The 18760-nt window shown below is 38.6% G+C and overlaps 3 protein-coding genes across 3 annotated transcripts; 1 reads left to right on the plus strand and 2 right to left on the minus strand.

Moving 5' to 3' along the window:
- Position 1: 1 nt before the first annotated feature.
- uqcrb (ubiquinol-cytochrome c reductase binding protein) lies at positions 2-2492 on the minus strand. Its single transcript, XM_086280701.1, has 4 exons — positions 2405-2492; positions 1346-1414; positions 1061-1227; positions 2-209 (listed from the first exon to the last, which is right to left on the minus strand). Exons 1-4 carry the CDS (start codon positions 2421-2423, stop codon positions 132-134), a joined length of 333 nt encoding a protein of 110 aa, XP_086136827.1. The 5' UTR covers positions 2424-2492; the 3' UTR covers positions 2-131.
- A 1450-nt stretch (positions 2493-3942) lies between these two features.
- mterf3 (mitochondrial transcription termination factor 3) lies at positions 3943-8110 on the minus strand. The gene is made up of 8 exons (XM_086281032.1): positions 8000-8110; positions 6786-7159; positions 6538-6690; positions 6245-6434; positions 4789-4936; positions 4616-4687; positions 4369-4530; positions 3943-4262 (listed from the first exon to the last, which is right to left on the minus strand). Exons 2-8 carry the CDS (start codon positions 7150-7152, stop codon positions 4068-4070), a joined length of 1287 nt encoding a protein of 428 aa, XP_086137158.1. The 5' UTR covers positions 7153-7159; positions 8000-8110; the 3' UTR covers positions 3943-4067.
- A 184-nt stretch (positions 8111-8294) lies between these two features.
- Positions 8295-18530, plus strand: ptdss1b (phosphatidylserine synthase 1b). The gene is made up of 13 exons (XM_086280676.1): positions 8295-8604; positions 8696-8787; positions 9636-9680; positions 9763-9887; positions 10202-10360; positions 12528-12679; positions 13072-13213; positions 14137-14249; positions 14416-14481; positions 15360-15459; positions 15680-15739; positions 16819-16897; positions 16987-18530. The coding sequence occupies exons 1-13, from the start codon at positions 8426-8428 to the stop codon at positions 17082-17084; spliced, it is 1410 nt and encodes a 469-aa protein (XP_086136802.1). The 5' UTR covers positions 8295-8425; the 3' UTR covers positions 17085-18530.
- Positions 18531-18760: the final 230 nt, after the last annotated feature.

Below are 18760 nucleotides of genomic sequence, written 5' to 3' on the forward strand. Positions count from 1 at the left end.
GTTTCAAAATGTACATTTCTTTAATGAGCACTGTGTTATATATGTAGATTACATTTCATGTTAAATATTACACCAGGGGACGACCACGAACCAACCGAAGACTAAGATTAACAGCTGCGAACTGGAATGGTCTATTTCTTCATCCATTCCTCTTTTTCTTTCCTCTCACGGATCACCTCCTCCAGGTATGGAGTCAGATAGTGGACATCCTGCAGGAAAAACACAAGGCACAATACATGACATCAGTAATCAGCAAAGGCTAAAAATCCCACCCTAAACTAAGATAATTTTTTTTTCCAAAAACCTCTGTGATAGTTCTGTTTACTTATCTTTCTTTTCCACACTTTGACTAAAATTTCATATCTTACACTGAGAATTCACTTAGGACTCATCAGCAGCTATATTCCAGCTGACTGATAAGAGGTGAAATCAATCATAGAGAGGGTTCTGCACCAACAACATCCTTATGATTACAGTAGTCACTAGCAAACTGGTGCCAGTAGTTTGCAGGGAAGACAACTTGTCTGTGAACATTTGCAAACTATTCAATTGGTAGTGAGGAAAGTGTGATACATACCAGGAAAGGAGAATGAAGGCTGTGGCTTTTGAAATGTATTGGTTGCACAACTTTTATCTAGTTATAAGTTTGCAGACAAGTTAGCATCCTAAGTGCAAACTACTAGCAACAAAGCAGCACTGCACACCACTTTGCAACCACCTTCAGGCTATGGACTCCCAACACCCTCCAGAAACCAGTCGCCAACCAGTTACAGAATACATACTTGCCCCTAGCAACCAGTGGCTACCAGTTTCAAACCAAGTGCCAAGACCACTCACAACCAATCAGGGGATCAGACTTTCCCCAAACAAACAGTGGCTGCCAGACCTGTGCTGACAAATCTTTAGGACTGCATGACTCAAGCCTCAGTGGAAAACTTAACAAATAATCACGTCCAATGAAATGACCAACAGAAAAATACTACATCTATCCATGTTAACATTAACACTACATTTTACACTGCACTGAAAATGCTAATTTAGTCTGTTTGTGTGAAAGCACCTCATCGAATTTTGTCCACTGGTTTTTAGGAAGAATCTGCTGCTTCATAGAGAGATCCAGGGCCCTCTTGATCCTGAACATCCTGTCGTTGTACACATTCTCTGGAAGCCTCCTGAGGGCCTCTTTCACATCCAGGTCCTCATGGATCGTGTCATCACGCATTAAACCTGCAACAGAAAACCCACAAGCTCAAGACAATCCTGTTTTCATTAGCAAGCTTCGAAACTGGCAACATTTTTAGCTAATGAACTCTGATCATCTTAAATTATTATATTCTGGCCTTACCAAGTTTGTTGAAGCCACACATGTTGTAATACCATTTACGGAAGCCAACCAGGAGCCTTCCTGTTGCAGCTGTAAAGAAATAGAAAAAAAAAATCATGAGAAAGAGACAGAAACAGACAGGATCAGTGAGGATGGAAGGAAAGAAGGAGAACAGTGTTCTAGCCACTTAGTATACATATTTAAGTCAGTCAACTTTAGTTATGAAGCACATTACAATACAAAATAAGAAAATTATAACTGTATAAATAGATAGGTTTAAATAAAATTAAGCCTGTACAGGTGGCCCTTAATCTTCTTTTTAATGGTATCAGTAGTGTCACAGATCTAGGGAACCTCAATCTCAAAAGCAGTCTCCTTTCTCTAACCTGGACCAAAGTACCACCAACAATCACTGATCACCTGATCAGAGACCTAGTAGTTAAACATGGATGTCTTAGTTAACAAATACAGGGAGAAATCTATCTTGTCATATTTTATTTATCTTACTGAGCTATTTTAGTATGAGCTGCTGTAACAGTGATTTCCCAACATAAAGTATATGTCATCTTATAAGAGGCAATTAGTCAAATGTGGTGTATGAATATCAGACAACAACCATTCAACTACGACCACTCAGATGTCATTGTGAGACACACGTAACTATTCACTGAAGAAAACAAACTTTAACCTCCATAAGCAATGAGCTAACAGCAGTTTGGTTGATTTCTTACATTTAACTCCAAACGACGGCTGAGCTCTACATCAGTCATTTAGTAAAACACAGTTTTTATTATTGCGCAACAGGATGGAGGTCTTTGTTTAATACCATTTATCTTATTTTACCAGCACTGGAGAGCGCTAAGCTAACGCTAGCTGACCAGCACCCGTTAGCATCAGCTAGCACGGGGACACTAGAGGACACAGACTAGTCAAAGGCACCGGAAGGCCTAATTATACTGACAAAGTAAACATAACGACCTTCTGTGAGCAAGAGAATAAAACAGATCTGACCACAGGTTAAAAACGAGAGGATTAACGAGCATAACCTGGAAATATGAAAAAGGATAGGGGTTAATTTACCTGGTGCCCTCGTCGCCATGTTTATCGCTGAGAAGGAACGCGGTGGGTTGTGGGTAAAGATGCGTTCAAAAGTAACTTTATCAGACGTCACGCTATCGTAAGGTCCGACGTTCACGGACAGCGGAAATTTTGTTTAAAAATGTGTAAATACACTTTAAATCAGCGTAAACACTGAATAAATACAGTAAAAATATAGTATAAATAAATTATAAATCGGGATAATACAGTATACATAATATAAAACAATATAATACAGTATAAATAGTTATCAATGCAGTATAAATATCCTCCTGGGAAACAAGGAAAAAAAAGTATCTTACAGTTTTTTGTCCACTACAGAGGACATAATGAACAGGCTGGGTCTCAGGAAGATAAAGCGTAAATCAGTGTAACTACTGTATAAATAATGCCTGATGTTCCCTGTGAGGAACCTCCATCTGAAACTCCATTAATGTCTGAGCCAGCTGTATCTGTTTACAATAATACATAAAAGTCCGAGGACCTTAAAATTACGAAGAAGAAAGAAAATGGCTTCTTCCCAAAACTGTGTGCTGTTTCTGTGTCAGACCCAGAGAAACTGACTGACTTTGAGAATCCCATCTGTCTGTTCTCACTCTACAAAATGAAATTTAAAATAAATTTCAATATTTCTGCATGAGTCTGCATCTATGATTAAAGAATATTTTTCTTCAGATGTTTACAAGTCTCTTAGGATTTTAAAATAACTCCACAAGTCCAGTAAGTGTTGTTAACGTATTGTTATTTTTAAGAGAATACTGTTTACAACAATGGTATCGGAAACTGGTAATTTTTTTTTTTTAAAGTGTTCCCAAAAATTATTAACATTGCTCCACATCTTTGTTTTGTAAGGATCCAGACAGAAGTTTGCATATACCAGGACCTCAGTGTTTATGAGTATTCCTGAGGAATTAAAAATATTAATAAATGGAGCTGATCAGAACCAAAAATTAAAATTTTAAAATTAAAAGGACGTTTGCATGATGTTTGCCAGGTGCTCAAATCCACAGAGGTCAATTAAGGAATAGAGTTGTACTTATCCAACATTTTAAAAAAAACAAAAAAACAACACACACACACAACCCAAATAACTATTATGATTTTTATAAATGAATGGATGACAAAAATACCTATTTAGATTAAAAATGTCCTTATAATTTCAAAGTTTCATTCAGTAATGGTTGCTCATTCTAAAGCATGTGTGAAATAGTTTATTATTTCATCCAAAGTTAAAACTGCGGACATCAGCAATTTGAATCTTTCACAATCAAGCTTTTCAAATGAGAAAAGGAAAACCCATTTAGGTAATTGCAGATTTCCCATGTTGGTTTTCGGTACCCGACCAGAAAAATATTGGATGCAACTTAGATAATTTAAATAGCTGCATGATTGTATTATGCAATTGCTGCGGCTGAAAGAGCAAAAACTGCTTGCATGAATGGGTGTGAATGGGTGAATGAGGCAAGTTGTGTTGTGAGTGCTCAAATAGAGTAGAAAAGCACTATGTAAGAATCAGTCCATTTACTTTAAACATTACTATTTAATATATCATTATATTTACAAAACAGTTCATTTCAAGCTCTTTTGATGCTCCATGTTTATATTTTAATGTTGGCACATAACTGATGTGGCTGTTGGTGAAAAATCAAAGTGTCTTTTGGAATAAATAAAAATCTTCCAGTGTGGCCAAAGCCAACTCAGTGCAAAACGTCTCATCTGGCAAAGACACCAAGCGGTCCAGAGAGATGTAGCTGGGCAGGGTTGGATCATACTGAGCTTTTCCGAGATACTCGAGGAAAAGGTGGCGCTCTCTGAGGCGCAAATACTTGGAATTGAGGACCTGGAAAAAGATGTCAGATACTGGAGTTAGAATTCCTCAAAACAGCCAAAGAAAATCAGTTCATAGTACTTTAAAACTTGAAAATATGAGCGCAAGAGAGGCCTACCTGTGGGAACTTGGTGATAAGGTGGTGGGGTACTTTCATGGTGTTGTGGATGAAGTCAAATATCTCTGTCAGCTTCCTTTTATTGGCAGTCAGAAGTTTGGGCACAGCGAGAACTATGTGCTGGATCTCGTTTCTCTTAAAGCCAAGCTCTATTTCACACACCTGTAGAGTAAATCAACAAAATCTACTGAGAACAACACATCTGAAAACTGACAACTTCTAATAATGTCTCCTGTTTTTCCTGTACCTTTAAGTTTTCTTTAACGGGCTCCAAACTGCCACACAGTAACCTGGGAAGACGAGCTACAATATTCCGTGTCTGGGGAGAAATGCAAAACAACCTATAAGCTGTAATAACACACTATAACAAAAGCATAATAGCACGGCTCATATATTATATCTCCAATCATAGCTGCATACATTGTTAGCACTGAGGCTAAGTTGCTGCTGATAAAAACCCAATCTGTTGTCCAGCCTGTTCACGCTGAAGTTGAGCAGATAAGGAGCTCTGGACACCATGGACGCAACCGTCTCTGAACTGAAGTTCTTTGACTTGAGGTAGTTCACCCTTCACAAATGAGAGAGAGAGAGAGAACACTCATAGTGTCATAACAGTAACACAACACATGAACACAAATAGCTCTTTTCCAGCAGTACCTACTCAACTCAACTCAATTTCAGAAGTTTTCTATTACAATCAAGTACCACCTAATGTGCGTGGGGTCATTACAGCGACACAGCTGAAAGGCCATTGACATCACATATCGTTTCACTTCACATCGCTTGGAACCCCGACCAAGAAGGTCCTAAAGTATATGAGTAAGTTCAATAATGAAGATCTATGGCCTCACATCTGTCCACTTCCAGGTGCTGCCGGATAAATCTAAACTTTATCACTTCCACTTTCCCCACACTGTTGAGCCATTTCTGTCATCACTGGTCTAGTCCAATCACCTTCTTCCGGCCTTCTCCAGGCCAATCAGCATTTACGCTGCTTGGTTTAAACCTCACTGCCCATCCGTTTTTCTTCTTCCCAGATGTCATAACACAACCCACCTCTTCCTCATCTCCAGCTGTCATCATTCAAGCTCCATTCAAGCCACCTTCCTCTCCATCACCAGCATTTAGGCTCCGGGGGGTCCTGCTATTCTCTTTCACGGGTTCCATCCTATTCTGACCCCTTGAATCTGCACTGCCAAAGCTCACTGTATCACCTCCATTATGTAAAAATGGCAAAACATTATCTTGGATTTCACTTTGAGTAAGCTCCAGGGAGGCAAATCTAACAAATAGGCAGATGGTGAGGGCCAATAATTTTAGTGTGGCCAAAAAACTCCATAGTTCCAGCTGTTTCCACTGAACGTCCTCCATCAGCCACCTTAAGACAACACAGCTAAACCTCACACTGACAGCCTGTTTCTGGTTTACAAATTCATGTGGACAATGTCCTGAACATTAAAAACAACAACGAGCATCCTCATCATCATGCTCCTGACCTTCGGGCTTTCATACTATGCAGACAAGGTCTCATTACAAGTGATGAGCCTCATTATGGGTCAGTATGACACAGAGGTTGTTGTCTGCTCTTTGTTCAAGTCTGAAGTTAAATTGTTAAAAAAAAAACAAAAAACAGGTGCTCAAAATGGGACATTACATGAGCAAAAAAACCCAAAACAACAACAACAAAACATCTCCAGTGCCCTTAAAGTGGTCCAGATGTACAAGAGAAGATGACTTTTAGAGGGAGATCAGGCAAAATCAAAATCAGATAAGATTTTTTAAATTTCATGGGTTTACTTAATCACATCAGACACATTTATGTTACAATAAAGATCCTCGACATGTAAAGCTTTTCATTAAGATGCCTTTGAGCTACCTGGCTTGTAGGTTTTCCAAACTCTCAGTGAGAATGAAGGGGTTGTGTGAGATAATATAGCCGAAGCGAGAGTCCTCCACGCCGATGTCTTTGAGAAACAGTAACCGCGGGGTCACATCTGTGTTGAAGTTGAGCCTCAGCAGCATGGAGCCTACATTAGGCCTTTTTTCCAGCTTCCACAAGTTCACCCCTGCAATGAGAAGGGGTGGGTGAATGATTTGAAATAATAACATTTGAGTTCAGATTTTGAAGATGAGGTTTTACTGTGATTCCAAAGTGGTTATTTTGATTACCTAGTTGTACCAACTTGCTAAGCGTCTCAGACTTATCGACATAATCTCTAAGAGTGGTGGAGGCTGGAGGGATGGCAGAGGGAACAGATATACTGATGGCCTCTTCATCACTGATCTCTTCTAAAGCTGAAGGCTGAGCCACAGGATCCAAATCTGCTTGATAAAGAAATTACAGATGAGAAGATTCCAACGTGATACAAAAAACCCTTTAAATTAATGAACAATCACAGCAGCAAACTACTACCTACCTAATGATATATGACTATTTTCAGTAGTTAGTGCAGCATCTCTGGTTGGTAACAGTGAGGTCTTGTGTGCTCCAACTTTAGTTCTTGACAGCTCTTGTGTATTCGTGCCTTCCTTTGCCTCGTTTGTCAGATATTTAGCTGCTGAGTCACTGTAGAAGCAAATCTGTTGTTTCCACCTCAGTCTTGTCAGCGTTGTTGCTGTTGTGTGATTCCCCCTGATCGATAATCCACTAATAACTTTTGTTGGTACTCTTGTCACCTTAATCCGCTGCTGAACCCGAGTGTAATACTGCCAGGTACTGCTCACCGTCTTAGAGTAAAGAGGACCTGTGCCTCTTAGACACAGCTGTGCACAAGTAGAGGCCATGGTTATTCTGTAAGAAATGAACATGACATATTTTAGAGGCATACCATGCAACATACAGTAGTGGGAAAAGGTCTTCAGTCAATTGTCATTCCTTTATATTTTACTTTCAAGTAGCCAGACTTTCTTGTAATTTTTAAAGTGGTCTTGAGCAACAGTTCTCCAGGCTTTCTGAAGGTCTTTCACTTTGTTTTCTTTGGACATTGGCTGCTTTTTCACCAATTTTAAGCCAAGTTGTTTTTATCTGGCCTTCAGAGAAATGTTTTTATTTCCCTCATTTTAACACGGACAAACGAATCCTTCCACCATAAAAAGGCAGACTCAAGGGAACCAGTGTTGTGTCTACACATTTTAGGTATGTCTCAGCATAGTTTGCAGTATGCCCTCACAAAAAAATCTGAGGAAACTGGACAAGTGGGGGACAAAAGAAGAAGTGACGGTCCTTAAGGACCTGTCGTGTCACTAAAAAATTGCCAATTGCAAAAGTGCTTGGGTGCAGTCCTCTAAAATCTCAACTGGCACTGTGCATCGGTTAAATGTTGATTGGTTGACAAGTGGGCCAGAACTGGGAAAGGATCAACAGTGGAGTTCACCACTGTCACGGTCAGCCTTGCTCATCGCGATGGTGTGTTTTTCAAAAAGACAAAGATGAAATGCTCGTGTCATTATATTTTCAAAAACCTTAAGTCACTAATATATACTTTCCCCGGATTAGCTAGCTATGCAGATAGCTCGGTTAATGATTTGCTAGCCTACGAGAGGCTAGCTGGACACGGTTACACCGTTGTATGCTAGCAGAATAATAATTCTTTAAATCCAGCGTCAGTTCATAGAGTGTTGTATTACTCACTGTTTATGAATCAAAGCATTTTCTTCACCGTCTTGCAATGTCAAGTATTTTCACGTGCGCGCTAACGGAAGTGCTTCACGTAAACGTCACTTTATGGGACGTGCCACAACGCCGTGTTTTTACGCATACCTGATGTCTTTTTTTATATTTAGCAGATAAAAAGTGTCATACATACAAAATTAAAAACATAACATAACATTACTACAGTTAAAAAAATGCACTGCTGTAGTTTATAACTTTTGCTCTGGGGAGTATTACAAAACTCTTTGGCATACCACGCCCCTACGATCAGGCTTGGTTCAGTCCGTCTTCAAGGTTCCTGATTGTTGGTCTGTTTTTACATCACCCCTCATAATTTCACAACTTTAGTGTTCACGGATAAATTTGCATCGGTAAAGTTCAGGAGGAGGCATTTGTCTCAGCGACATGGCAGCTACGATTGGACCCCGAATACCGAGGAAGGACGATGCGAACTATAACTTACATTTCCGAATGATAAACGAGCAACAAGTGGAGGATATCTCCATTGACTTCTTCTATAAGCCGCACACCATCACTCTGCTGACAGTCACTGTGCTCAGCCTGATGTACTTTGCCTTCACCAGGTAGATAACAAGCTGAAATTGTACGTTGCTGTTTACAATTGTTTTAAAAAGCTTCATGTTTTAGTTCACACCCGAATTTGTGCCGTGACAGGGATGATGAACACACAGATAACAACCTCCGTGTCGGTTTGTTGGTAGTCGTCTTCTTCTTCTTGGTCATCAGTGTCCTGGCCTTTCCTAATGGTGAGTTAATAACTACTCATAATAACATTCCTTTAGTGGATGGTCGAGTGTGATAAAGTCACCGTGTGGATCTGAAACAGTGGATTCATTAGTACTGCTTTGATGATTAATTACTAGTTTAATCGCTTTTACGGAGTTACTACTTTTCTGGCTACAAGTATTTTCAGTTTTTGACTTTTGGTTGATTGAATTAGGTGACTGGAAAATATGAAATCAAATCTGTCAGTTTTTGTCATTTTAAAAATATGGCTCGATCTGCCTGTATTCAAATATGTCAAATATGTCATCTTAGCCAGACCAGAATAGACTTGATTAAAAAATAGATTTTACCCACGAAATAACTAAATATGATTAATGACTGTAAGAATGTCTTAATTTATTAGTATATGTATACTTTATGTTATAAACTACCATTAAAGTGTAGCTTTAAAATAAATGTAGTAAGCTCTTTATAGTTTGTTAACTAAAGCTAGAGACTCAGGATTACCTGTTAAAACTCAGTTAGCTGTTTAATCAGATCGTCATACCTGTATTGTTGTATGCATCAGAGATGTGGGGCCATAAAGACATTTCATTCATGGCCTCATGGGTATCTTTGTTTGTCTGAATGCAGTTGTTTTTAAGTTGCAAATTCAGAAATCGGCTTGTATATTTGATTGAGACCAAATGTATATAAGGTGGAGAAGTATAATTATATATATATATATATATATATATATATATATATATATATAATTGTTTATTTTTTTTTTAAAGACATTACTGTGCAAAAAAGACATTGGATCTGTATTTTCCATGATCACTTTATTATAAATAGTACAATCACCTTATGATGCTTTCTATTTCAGGACCCTTCGTTAGGCCACACCCTGCAATATGGCGAATGGTGTTCGGTGGGTGTTTAACTTTTCTGCTAAGATACAGTTCTCATGTAGCCTTATCGTCACTAACTCACTTTTCTCCTGTGTTGGGTAGGTCTCAGTGTGCTCTACTTCCTGTTTCTTGTCTTCCTTATCTTCCTTAACTGGGACCAAGTGAAGACTCTAATGTACTGGCTGGACCCAAACCTCCGCTATGCAAAACGGGAGGCTGATGTCATGGTAAGTATAGCTTTGACATTTTTTGGAACCTGTTGAAGTGAAACTTAAAATCCTCTAAAGCCATTTTTTGATAGCTTTAGAATAATCATGCCGCATAGTTGTTTTATTTTTTCAATAAAGTTTTATGATCTATGTAGTGATGTTCTTACATGCTCCATAATATGATCTATTTGGAGAATCTGCTGACCAGTGAATACACACTTCTGTAGTCAGATTTCAGTAAAATAAAGTAATTGTGGTAGCAGTAAAGATGTAATCAAAAGGAGGGATCAGCGTGATTGTTAGCATTGTTACTGTTGTTTTCTCCCTAACAGGAGTATGCTGTAAACTGTACAGTGATAACGTGGGAGCGCATCCTGAGCCACTTTGACATCTTTGCGTTTGGCCACTTTGGAGGATGGGCCATGAAGGCTTTGCTAATCCGCAGCTACGGCCTGTGTTGGACCATCAGCATAACCTGGGAACTCACTGAGGTAACATTCATGTGATCTCTGCATGACAGCAGGCTTGATCTGCCTGTATTCAAATCTGTCATAAACATGCTGTATATTCACAAAGCGGGGAGTCTGCAAGGTCACAGAAGAGTAATTATCAGTCATTTGTAGTAATCCAGCTCATGCGAGAGAATGACAGTGCTTCAGATTATTCTGTGCAGGGAACAGGGATTGTTTGTCTGGGAGACATTTATGACAGTATAATAGCAGTAGGGGCTTTTTGCACATAACAAAAGCTGTGGTCTTGACTGTTGCCAAGGAGTGGAAGTCTCAGCAAATCCACCCCATGGTCTGAATGTACAATGCTCAGACAAACTGCAACAACACAAGAGCGAAATGTTAAATCTTACAACTGGAAAAAGTCTGAAGGGTTGTCAGGAGAAAGCCTCTGCGCTCTAAAAAGAACGAATATTTACGTGGCAACATTCTTACCTTGCAGAAAAAATGAGTTCATATTCAAAATTACTATCGCCAGAAGAGGCACGGCTTTCCAAAGTGTTTCCATGGGAATGACGATGGTTTAAAAATAAATTACTAAAAGCTCTCAGGCTCATATAATGCAGAAGAGCTAAATATCTTTTCCCTTGAGACACCCACTGTGGCTCAAGTGGAAAAAGACTAATTACAAAACTACAATAAAAGTTATTCTTTCTTGTGAAAAGAATAACCCCAGATGAGGAGTTCACTGCAACAGAAAAAAAAAAGATTCTCTAGCATCCATGGGATACTGTTAAGAAATTATACTGTAAGTGATGACATCCAGAAATGATAGAAGTCATGTTTAATGAAAGTTGAGAACATGTAAGATACGATAAGATGAGATAAGGGTCAATGGAGTTTGTTTAAAGTAGAGGGATTGTGGACGCAGCACACCAGTTCGTCGTGGTGAAGAGATAGCCGAGTGTAAGAGTGAAGTGTTCGGTGTTCCCTGGGATAAGTTTGAGGAAATTAAGAGGGGGCTGTTGGGAGGCCTGGGCTGGGCTGCTCTGCCTAGGCTTAGCCTTCATGACGCGTCCCCAGATAAGCTGAAGAAAATGGAAGGTTAACGCTTAGACCTTTCCATTTTTCCCATTTTACATATTTTGTTTTCTTTATGTGCATTTTTTGTTGTAGTTCTGAACATTTTGTAGCTTATGGTGTTTTGGAAAACTGTAACCATAGTTTTATTGTCATAATTAGTAGCAGTAGTTATGTCAATTTCAAAGACTTGTGTTTAAATTTCCAAGTCAGACAGGCTGTGATTTGGTTGTACGCATGATCAGAGGGACTTCTACATTTCTGCCTATAGTATGAGCAATTTGAGGTATGAAAATACTCATCAACTACAGATTTTCCTGTGAAACATTTGTACACACGATTTGCATACAACAGTGCCTTCGTGCAGTTCTTAGGCACTGTAAAGGAAACCCTACGTCCTTTAGACAGATGACACCTAAGTGAACATGTCTGGCCAGAATCCACAGCTCCACATCTCGAGAGAACCAAACACAACATATCGCCACAAACACCTCATGCTGTCAAGCATTGGTGGTGGAGGGGTAATGATTTGCGCTCTTTTTGCTGCCACAGGTTCTGGACACCCGCAGTCATTGAGGCGGCCCTGAACTCTTCTGTATATTAAAGTATTCTAGAGTCAAATGTGAGACCATCTGTCTGAGAGATAAAGCTTGGCTTAAACTGGCTCATACAACAGGACAAGCAGAGGAACAAATCTAAAACAGAACGGCTGAAAAGGAAACTAATCGTTGTGTTGCAATGGCATGGCGAGCTGTGCGTAAACATATGCCCGCAAACCTCAATGAACCAAAGTAACACTACATAGAAGACTGTGTTAGAATTCCTCGACAATGTTGTGTGAGACTGATGAAAACGAGTAGTTCCAGTTATTGCTGCTGAAGGTGGTTCAACAACCTGGTGAATAATTTTTGCATACTACTTCTGCATTTTGACAATTTTTTAGTTCAATAAAGAATAACGCAGTATAAATTATTATGTGTTGTTATCCATCAGTTTATATTTAAATGATTTTGGAACCCGATAGGGACCAGATGGACTTTGTTCTCTTATATAAACCTTAGAACTGTAAAAAGCTGTAATTTCTATTTCGCTGACTGTATATTAACTCATGTCCCATGTTTGGTCACAGCTCTTCTTCATGCACCTTCTACCAAACTTTGCGGAGTGCTGGTGGGATCAGGTGATACTCGACATACTGTTGTGTAATGGAGGAGGCATCTGGCTGGGAATGACCGTCTGCCATTTTCTGGAGATGAGGACGTATCGCTGGGCCAGCATCAAGTCAGTATTTTCTTCTCTTTTTTCCCATATGTAAAAGAATTGCCATGAACATTAGAAACAGCTGAAACAATCTAATAATATGATAAGAGATATAATATGTGTAAGACAAAGTTGTCTTTTTAAATTCCTAAAAGCCAAAAAAAAGCATCTCTGGAATTCCTCTAAAACCTTTATCAATAAACCTTAATCATTCAACTTCCTGGCGTTCTAGTTTCCCTTTTTGTTCTCAAATGATTTACATTCAGAGATATTTTTCACATAATTGACCACAGGGAGAACAATTGGTTTCTTTTTGTTCACCTTGAATAATGTTCAAATGTTTAATGTTTCAAACATGAGTAGATCTCTGTATTATGAGTGCAACCCTGACACAATACACTGTTTCTGTCCAGGGAAATCCACACTACCACAGGGAAGATAAAGCGAGCTGTGCTTCAGTTCACTCCAGCCAGCTGGACCTTCGTGCGCTGGTTTGATCCAAAATCATCATTCCAGAGGCTTGCAGGCATTTATGTCTTTATGATCCTGTGGCAGGTAGGGTGTACCGTGATTCAGAAACACAAACTCAGTTCTAAAAAGTTTGGGTGCTTCGTAAAAACTAAAAACAGAATGCAATGATTTGCAAATCTCATAAATCTATATTTTATTCACAGTAGAACATAAAAAAATATATCAAATGTTTTATTTATGCCCAAAAATGCAAAAATATACAAAATGAACAAAAAAGACAGGACCCTTAGAAGAGGTCAAATGAATAAAACTAAACTAAAGCCAAAAATAGCAACTAAACATATATCCACACTAACTGCTCAACAAATTTAAATAAATAAATAAAAAAAACCTGACCACACAAAAAACAAAGGCGAAACTAGTGGCTCAGATGTATTTTTTTAAGGAAGGCCTCTCATATTACAGCGAGACAATGCTAAACACTGCAGACAAGAGCCTGGCTTTGGTCTACCTGCAGTCCAGACCTTTCACAAACTGAAGACATTTGGAGCATCAAGAAAGAAAAAAACTAAACAAAGAACACCCAAGACTGTTGAGCATCCTACATCAGATAGGAAAGCTATCCTCGGTTCACTGACGTTTACAGACTGTTGTTAAAAGAAGAGTGGATGGTACACAGTGGTACACATGGAGAAACATTTTTGAGATAAAAGAAATAAAAAAAACTTCACTTGTTCTTAAAATGGCCCATTTTCTTAGTTTGATATATTTTCCTTGTTTTGGGGGGAATTAAATATGGGTTTATTAAATAATTGCATTTTACACCCCTTCCCAAGTTTTTTGGAATCGGGGTTGTACTTGCAAAATAGCGAGCCATTGATCAATTCACTAATGTGTCCGTTGAATATCGTTCATTTGAAGAATCATATGTTCAGTAATACCCTCACTGTACATAAGCAACACTTCCTGTGAAATCCTCTTTGTCTTACACATCTTTATTTCCACAGCTGACAGAGCTGAACACATTCTTCCTCAAGCACATCTTCGTCTTCCAGGCCTCTCACCCTCTCAGCTGGTGTCGTATCCTCCTCATCGGAGTCATCACTGCACCCACTGTACGGTATGATTAAACCTCAAATTTACATCACTTATCAATCTTTGAGCAGTGGTAATTACAATGTTATGCGGTCTTATTCAGGTTGTACCTACTAAATACACGTCTGTGAGGATGCTGTGTTAATGTTTGCTTACTGATTTTGGGGTTTTGGGGTTTGTTTGTTTTTTAGACAATATTATGCTTACCTGACAGACACTCAGTGTAAGCGAGTTGGCACACAGTGTTGGGTTTTTGGGTGAGTATCTTTTTTTTTACTGTCAATTTAAGCATTTTCTTTATCTAAGAGTATCTTCAGATGATGTTTTAAAAAATGTAAAAATTAAAAATTGTAGCTAGAGCCATAGCTTGTCCATTTCCTTTGTCATTATGTAAAATTGGCTTGAATCTTTTTTTATTAGTTATTTGCATGCTTTGCAGAAGCTGTCACCACACTGGTTTTAACAGAGCAAATTCAAAGTAACATTGTAACAAGTGTCACATACTACTCATCTAATTCTGTTTATGGTTGAAATCTATTGTTGAACAGCACATAAAACAAAGCTTTCGCTCATTTTCAACCAGAGAGTAAATGGACACTTCCTGCTACTGGCGCCAGCTTAACCATAATCAAATCAGGCCACGAAGCACGGGTGTCAAGCTGTCGCATTAGACTACAGTTTGAATCTTTATTTAAACCTTTTGGATTCATTTTTATAACAGTGTAGCTTCATGTCAATTGAAATTCATAACATCATGTAGTCCTCTCAGACACAAAGGTGCTGATGTCCTTAGTCTGCTCCGGTTACTATAGCAACGAGACCGGCACACTCTCCGTCAGCAACTTAACGCTGATGCTGCTCTCTTGTCTGAGGTTCACCCCTGCAGTGTAACCTTTAAAAATGAAAGAGTTTCCCACTGCACAGTGTGCTGAATGAATATCAGTTATGCTTCTTAATACTGTGGGAACAGTAACATGGACAACATCCATTTAGAGTCTCATGCATCAATAGAGGCATTTTAGCGCAGTGTAAAGGCATGGCCAAGAGAGGGGGCCATTGTTGAATACAGATGTCTGTTTTTGAATCATTCAGATCAAACACATCATTTCTGTTTTATTCTCTATTTCTCTTTAAGAGCCATCGCTTTCCTGGAGGCGCTTGCTTGTGTAAAATTTGGTCATGACTTGTTTTCCAAGACACAAATTCGCTACGTGCTCCTGTGGCTGCTGTGTCTGGTAAGAAAAGACAAGTGAGCATTTATAATTAAATGATATGTGTCACCTACAGTAATTGATTATTAAAACAGATTGAAAATAAGTGATTAATAAGGTAGATGTTGCAGGATGTTGCATCTGATGTGCTGAACAAATATTATCTGTGGTTTTTACAGGAGTAGCAGATTATATTTTCTTTTTTCTTTAAGCAGACTCATTTTTTGCATACTTTTCCTTCCAGGCACTCATCACGCTCCTGTGCTTATATGGGATGGTGTGGTATGAGCAAAAGAAAGTGAAGGTGAGATGGGGCCTTGGGCTGCTTGCTTACTTAAATGTTTCTAGAGGTTTTGGTTTGCTTGTGATAGTAGAAACCTCCGTCTGTGGAATAGAACAGAGGGATGTACTACAAAGAAAGCTTAAGAGGTAAAACCTAAAATCCCAGTCACACACAGCAGGTATCACAGTGGTGGTTATCAACCTTTCTGTTAAGCCGGGCTTTCTGCTTCAAGGTTATGTGCAAATTTACATAAAAAGGGCCGTTTAATGTTTCACATGACGCTTCTTCTGCACAAAGTGATCTCTTTCAGTGCCAGCTACTCCAGTCAGAGATTATTTTCCGATGATGATGATGATGATTAAACAGTATATATAAATGACAACAACATATAAATAAAACAAAGTTAAATAGCTTTAAAATTTGACTCTCGTCAATACATCAAGTTTATTTTAATACTGAGTGAATCTCAGTGCTGCTGTGTAAGCATCAGAACCCAATATAAAAACATTTATATTAATTTTTTCCTCCATCGCCAACTGAACACATGCAAATCCCAGTAAAAATGCACTGCTTCAACTTTTTAGCTGCACGTTCGGTGGTGTTAGTAAGCTACGGCTTAACAAGCTGCACATATTAGATGTATTTACCCAGCAGAGGATCTTTATCACATGGATATGATGTTTAAAAAAAGAAAAAAGAATCAGTGAAAAGCATTTCTTGATTATTTTAAATTAAAACTCTGCTCCTGACCAGGTTATGTGTGCAGCATGAGTTACCATGGTGATTTAGCCAAAACAGAGTCACTTTCTTGACACAGAAAACTTTGACTTTAACCTCGATATAGCTCACTGTGCCATTAATCTCCCTTCACGGTGCACCCCTCTGGCGTTAGCATTAATGTCAACAGTTAACTGTTTCTAAGTGCCCTGTGTGTAAGCATGGCACAGCACCACCATTAGAATATGACGGTGAGCATGGATGCAGAAAACTAGGACTCTGAAACCGTCTGTATATTTTGAACCAAGCCGGAGCAGTGTTTTGAGCGAGTGAGTTGTGCAGACTGTTTGTGTTTGTGACTCTGGTTTTCTTTTTGTTGGCAGAGAAATTCTCTGCAAAGGCACGACTGCAATGACAGGAGTGTTATTGACTCATGTGGTTTCATCACAGATGGTGCTGCAGGTCAGTCTCATAACATGCAGATTGATGACAACGTTTCACTAAACTCCATCTCAAATGTTTATCATGTCTTGTGTCTCTTTGCTCCACAGCTCCGGAATATTCCTCAAGAACTGTGCAGCCTGCAAAACGGAGGAGAGCTGCAGGCAGGAACAGATTTGTAAATGGTCAAGGAGGAAAGAGACAATAAGCAACAACTGATACTGAATATTTGTGACCTCTGTGGAGGAGGATGAGGAAATGATGCGCTTACCAAGAGGAATACAGTATGCACTATGTGGATGGATTTAATTAATATTGTAAGTTGCATCATTGGTGCAATTAATCCCCAAAAAGTAGATTCCAGAAATCATATCGGTGTTACTTGATAAACCGTTTGAACTTCTAAAGGTGTGGGAGGCCAGAACACGACAGCAGGCTTAAAGTTTGATTGAATTTCTTTTCTATTAAATGTCAAAGACGTTTCTAAATAAACTTAAGTAATGAGGTAATATGTGCTGGAGTTTGAGAGAAAATGGTGCCTTATTTGGACTGTAACAGCAGTCTGTGTCATTCCACAACCAATATTGTTTTTAAACACTGGAATAATGTTGTCAAGTGAGGGGTGTACCAACCAGTCCACACCCACCATCCTGTACAACAGCGGTCCCCAACCCCCGGGTCTCAGACCGGTACCGGTCCGTGAGTTGTTTGGTACCGGGCCGCAAGAGTTGAGGCTCAGGTGTGAAATATATGGTTTTCAGGGTATTTATCGGTTTTCAGCGTTATTTTGTTATCGTTTTTATCGTTAACTCGGTTTTCTTGGGTCTTTTCACACGTGTTATAAATAAATCTTTTTTTCAGTACCGGTACTAGTTTTATTTTGTTGTATTTATCCGCGACACCTTAAAGGCCGGTCCGTGAAAATATTGTCGGGCATAAACCGGTCCGTGGCGCAAAAAAGGTTGGCGACCGCTGCTGTACAACACTCATGTAGACTATTTGCACTAAACCTTTTTAACTGGTGTGTTTTTATTTACTGACCTTAATAGCTTTAAGAAACACTAAAGATCTCAATTACTGTTGGGTTTAAGAGTTGTAGATGGGTTGATTCTGTGATGATTTGATGATGATGATTATTAATGTTGTCAGTTTAATATTTTTACGGTTATATGATGCTGGTGCATTTACTGTCTATAAGTTTCTTCAATCAAAACAGCATCAGCAGGAAATAGACTTTGTCTATGTTTTAAACGAGTGTAAGAATTACTTAACCAGCTGTTCCTTTATTAAAGTTTTTTTAGATGTGTGATGCTGTGTATGAATGTGTGATGTACCCAACACAGAACTGTGACATTCAGTGGCTCAATATTTGTGTAAAAAGATCTTTTTTAATGCATTTTTTTATGATCTGGATTGACTAAATGTGACATTAATAATACAACATGTGATTACTTTAAATAAGCTGTTAAATGTGTAGAATAAGCTTTCATTTAGTGTTAGTTTTAATTTCAGTGCTAACTTTCTTCACTGATTATTTTAATGTATTGAGTTTCAACTGCAGACAACACAGCAAACAGTGCATGACATGTTACTACCCATGAAGGATTTGAATGGCTGAACTGTTTTTGTACACATAATTAAAACAAAAATTAAATAAATGTAGTCTTTTTTTCATGTTTTTTTATTTCATTGTTCTCTGTGTCCCTCAAAACAACAACAACAACAACAACAAGAGGACAACAAACATTAATTTTACAGTTCTTTTGTTGACATTTTAAAGGAACAATTTCCCTGGGTACTTGAAATATCTATGGCTTTCTACAACACATTTTGTGAGTGCAAAGCTATATTCAACTGCCATTTTATTACTTGCATGTTTCTAGT

The sequence above is a fragment of the Aulonocara sp. 'chitande type north' Nkhata Bay genome, linkage group LG22 (assembly GCF_057382095.1).
Source record: "Aulonocara sp. 'chitande type north' Nkhata Bay isolate Kocher_YH1m ecotype deep benthic linkage group LG22, A_spYH_male_GT1.1, whole genome shotgun sequence".
Lineage (NCBI taxonomy): Eukaryota > Metazoa > Chordata > Actinopteri > Cichliformes > Cichlidae > Aulonocara > Aulonocara sp. 'chitande type north' Nkhata Bay.